Source organism: Penaeus vannamei, chromosome 11, assembly GCF_042767895.1.
Source record: "Penaeus vannamei isolate JL-2024 chromosome 11, ASM4276789v1, whole genome shotgun sequence".
Lineage (NCBI taxonomy): Eukaryota > Metazoa > Arthropoda > Malacostraca > Decapoda > Penaeidae > Penaeus > Penaeus vannamei.
In genome coordinates this window covers 19,871,160-19,876,159 of record NC_091559.1, presented here as the reverse complement: position 1 = coordinate 19,876,159, position 5,000 = coordinate 19,871,160, and the positions used below count along the sequence as shown (strand labels likewise).

The 5,000-nt window shown below is 39.9% G+C and overlaps 1 protein-coding gene across 1 annotated transcript in view; it reads right to left on the bottom strand.

Moving 5' to 3' along the window:
* LOC138863261 (uncharacterized) overlaps positions 1-3,942 on the bottom strand; it is a 5,291-nt gene extending 1,349 nt beyond the window's left edge. The window contains exons 1-2 of the mRNA XM_070127443.1: positions 2,202-3,942; positions 1-2,103 (exon numbers count right to left, since the gene is read on the bottom strand). The exon at positions 1-2,103 is cut by the window's left edge and continues 1,349 nt beyond it. Of these exons, the coding sequence (XP_069983544.1) occupies positions 1-2,103; positions 2,202-3,942 (3,844 nt within the window). The remainder of the gene's footprint in view (positions 2,104-2,201) is intronic.
* Between the last annotated feature and the right edge of the window lie 1,058 nt (positions 3,943-5,000).

Sequence of the window (5,000 nt, the reverse complement as noted above, 5' to 3'; positions counted from 1 at the left end):
CATCATCTACAAAAGGATCTAAACTACACAAAGGAGAACCCTTTGAAGGAGATTTACCCTTTTTCAAGTCTGCAATTTCCTGAACAAAATTCTCTCTCTGTACACAGTAGAACAATTTGGTCTTGGCCACTGCTAACTCAGCAGGAGACAAGGGACCTGACATCTTCACAGAATGAGGTCGGACATTATTAATAAATCTCATAACCCAAGCCACCACACAACGTGCCTTATTGAAGTTACTCCATCTCTCAAACTCAAATATGTTAGGAGAGTTTACAGATACACAAGAAATATTTCCTTTACTGCAACTTTCTTCAACAGGTAACTCTACAGTTTCTCCTTTATCACTTAGAGTTAAAGGTTCAGACAACCAAGAAGGGCCATTTATCCATAAAGTAGAATTAACAAGGGGTTCGGCTAACTCCCCTCTAGACACAAGATCAACAGGATTTTCTTTACCTGGGCAATGGTACCAGTGGCATGGGGAGGTAAGACTCTGAATTTCAACAACTCTATTTGACACAAACACCTTCCATCTACAAGGATTACCCTTTATCCATGCAAGAGCAACCTTTGAGTCTGTCCAACAACAATAAGTCACAGTCTTATCGAGACAGAGGGCAGACTTCACAAAATCTAAGAGTCTAGCACAAAGTAAAGCACCAAGCAATTCTAGTCGAGGTAAAGTGACCCTCTTTATAGGTGCTACCCTTGACCTTGCTACCACTAATGACACCTGGTATGTTCCATCCACAAGAGGAACTCTCAAGTACACGCAAGCTCCATACCCTTTCTCTGAAGCATCACCAAAGGCATGGAGTTCTACACCAGACAACTCTTTCCAGGACATTTCTGGGAAATAGCAACGATTAATCTTCCAATATTTTAGAGCAGCAATGCTCTTAACCCAATTCTGAAACTTATTTTGCACCTCTTTAGGTAGTAACTCATCCCAATCAAGCCCAAGTCTCCATATGTCTTGAAAGAGGATTTTAGCATACATGACAAAGGGACTAATCAAACCAAGTGGGTCAAAAAGCCTGGCTATGAGACTAAGAATTGCTCTTTTGGTTGACACCAAATGTGTCTCCAGGTCTAAATCAATACCTTTAAAAACAAATTGATCTGACAAGGATAACCACTTCATACCTAAAACCTTTGTGGATTCATGTTCATCACCATGATCAATTTTATCATTAAACTTTGTGGCAAACAATTTACAATTTGAGTGCCATTTAGAAAGAGGGAACCCAGCTTCAGCCAAAATACTTTGAGCTTCTTTAAACTTCTCACAAGCTTCCTCAGCAGTGTCCGCCCCTGACAGCCAATCATCTACATAAAGGTTTTCCTTTAACTCTTTTACTACTTCAGTATCAGGATAAGACTGTAAGTGGTATTTAATGGTGGCATTTAGCAAAAAAGGGCTACTTGTATTACCAAAGGGAACACGAACAAACCTCATCATTCTAATGGAGTCTTTGCATTTCCACAAAAAGCGATGAACATCTCGGTCTTCTGGCCGAACACAAATCTGCAAGAATGCCTTTGTAATATCAGCAGTCAATGCAACCTTCCACTTTCTGAAACGAACCAATACTTTCACAAGATCAGCGTTAAGTGAAGGACCAGACTCAAGACAATCATTTAAAGAAGTGCCATTATAACTAGTTGCAGAAGCATCAAAAACTGGTCTGACCTTAGTTGAAGAACTGCTCTCTTTGACAACTGGACGATGAGGCATATAATATGTAGGCTGAGAACTTACAACTTCACTTGAAGGGACTTCTTCAATTATTCCCTCTTGTTCATAATCAGTAAACACGTTAGAATATTGTTTCTGAAGCTCTGGGTCCTTATCTAACTTACGCCCTAATCCTTGCAACCTTTTCCTAGCAATTCCCTCATTATTCATAAGATTCTTCTTGCAGTCATCCGACTTCCAAGGTAAGCCTACTTCATAGCGTCCCTCTTCAAACTTAACATTTTCACAAAATTGCTTCAAAACAGGGTCTGAGGTAAATGGGCTAGGAACAGCTTCCTTTTGAGTTATGCCAACAGATTCTAAATCCCAAAACTCACGTAAATCAGAATCTGTCACATTTCCTATACACAACATTTGTGTAGACTCACAGTTGCTGATAGTAGGAACCTTCCATGAACCAGATAACACCCAACCAAATACAGACAATAAGCATCCAAACCTACAAGTATGTCTATATTCAGGTGACTATTATTCTTGTAATCATCAGCAAGTTGAAAATCAGAAAATGCATCAACCAAATTACTAGGAATACAGGGTCTAGTCAATGGTGCACAAACCTTTGGAATCTCTAAAGCCATTAAATGTTTTGCACCATGTAAACCTACTAATTGCAAGTCAAAAATATTACTCTGTTTACCTGGAGGAGACTTACTACCTCCAAAAGCAGCATATGACACAGGTTCTGAGCTCACCCACTTGGGCTTAACTTTCTTCACAAGATTACTGGACACATAAGATCTATCAGAGCCTGTATCAAACAACAAGGTGGCTTCACAACAAGCACCTGACTCGCCAAACACTTTAACTCTAGCTGTCTGTAGCACACAGCTAGTCTTCGTCAACACATTACACTTGCTAAGAGTCACACCAACATGATTCACTTGGGGACTGCAATTTTCAGAAGGTTCTACAATATCACTAACCTTCTGATCACTCACACTTTTTTCCATAGCCTTTTCTGTGCTTCCTGCGCCCTTTGATCTACACAGAAGAAAATTATGATTGCCATTACACTTAGAACACTTGCTTTGACAACCACTGGAAATATGCCCCTTACTCAAACACTTGAAACACAAATGGGCAGCTTTGATTTTTTCTTCACGTTCCTTCAAAGGGAGCTTCAGGATATCCCAGCACTTCTCAGACTTGTGTTTCTTGCTGCAGAAAGCACAATAAGAAGATCCTACTTCAGATGAGGTGTGAAGAGCCGATGCAGAAGCCACTCTTCTTTTCTCCGAGTCCACAAATCGTCGTTCAGGCTTCCCCATCCCAACGTCCGGGAAAGTTTCAGATCTCTCTCGACGGCTTATCTCCTTCTGCAGGAACGTCAGCAGCCATTCCAGGTCACCTTCATGATTTGTAGATTCCCTTGACCATTCCAATCTTATCTCTTGAGGCAGACGACCCAAGACCAATGGAGTTAACACCACGCCAAATTGTTTATTATTAATGCCAAAGCTCTCCAAACTTCTTACATGCCAATGGAGCTGGTCTAGAAGATTCCACAGCGATTCAACATAATTTGCTCCTCTTATTTTAGGAGCTACAGAGATATTCATTAGTGCATGAATATGTGCATTTATGATTATTTGAGGTCGGCCAAATCTGTTCTTCAATATATCACATGCAACCTTGTAATTTGGAACAGTGAGTGTTACTCCTCGGATGGCAGACAATGCTTTTCCTTGTAACACTGATTGTAAATAAGTGAACTTAGTAATAACAGGTATGTCAGTCCTGTCTATTGAGGCTGTAAATCTATCCCAAAATGACTGCCATTGGGTCAAATCACCATCATATTTGGGAAGCTCTAGCTTTGGCAGCTTTGCATCTGAGGTGCTCATACTGGAGACAGAGCCTTTGTCACTGTCACTGCCATCATTAGCTCTCTTCATTCGCATGGTGACCTCAAATCTAACATTTGTTGCAGCTTTGCGAAAATTACTTGCTTCATCAAGGTCTGCATCTAAATCATCAGGATTAACAAGTTCTACTTCAACAGCTGTCTGCGCCTCATCCAACAATATTAGCCTCTTCTCAAATTTAGCAGCAACTTGATCTAACTTCTCATAATTACTGTTGTTATCATTTAAAACCTCCTGGAGGTTCTGTACTGCTCTTGTCAACCAACCTCTTGATGCAGCCCTTTTCCTCTTCAATGCTTCAAGTGACTCTGCCATGTTTGTTACCTTACTTGTCCGGGCGACGACTCTATATCTAAAGCTTCCCGGGTCTGGGCACCAAAAATTTGGGAAACGGCCTCACGAGACCCACACTTGATAACAAAACATGATGTAGAAGCAGGATCAAAGGGCTGGGGGTTGTTGACTGAAACAGTGCTGACCTGGCAGTGCCGCGTAGTGGCCTTTATTGCAACGAGTATTCATACATAAAAATATATGTGGAAAATAAGTACCTTTTCTCTGATATAAAACTACATTAAAATATAGTATTTCTCTAATTCAAATTCAGAAAAATATGTATTCTACTCAACAAAAATATAGATATTCTATAAAGAAGAAGTAAAAACAAAGGAACTGAGGGTAAACACAGAAAACGTAATGTTCTGAGCATTAGGGGTAACTAACATATTTAACAGTGTGTGTGTGTGCATGTGTGTGTGTGTGTGTGTGTGTGTGTGTGTGTGTGTGTGTGTGTGTGTGTGTGTGTGTGTGTGTGTGTGTATACATAGTATATAAATATAAATATATATATATAAATATATTATATATATATGCATATATATATATATATATATATATATATATATATATATATATATATATATATATATATATATATATATATATATATATATATATATATATATATATATACATGTGTGTGTGTGTGTGTGTGTGTGTGTGTGTGTGTGTGTATATATATATATATATATATATATATATATATATATATATATATATATATATATATATATATATATATCATCATCCGGAGCTAACGCCGACGGGGGCGCATAACCGCGTCCACCTTCTGCTTCCACCTTTTGGGATCCCTCATGGCAAGTCGCCAGGCCGGGGCCCGGCCCATCTCGATCTCTTACCGACAGGTTTGATCTGCCAAAGCCACGACTTCCTAGGTCGTCCCACAGGCCTCCTCCACCCCGGGTTGTCTCTTACAGAGACAACCTGATGGGCAGGATCAGCCTGTGGAAAGCGAGCCAGGTGGCCATATAGCCTGAGTTGGTGATCCCGGATTGTGCCAGTCTCACGGTGCA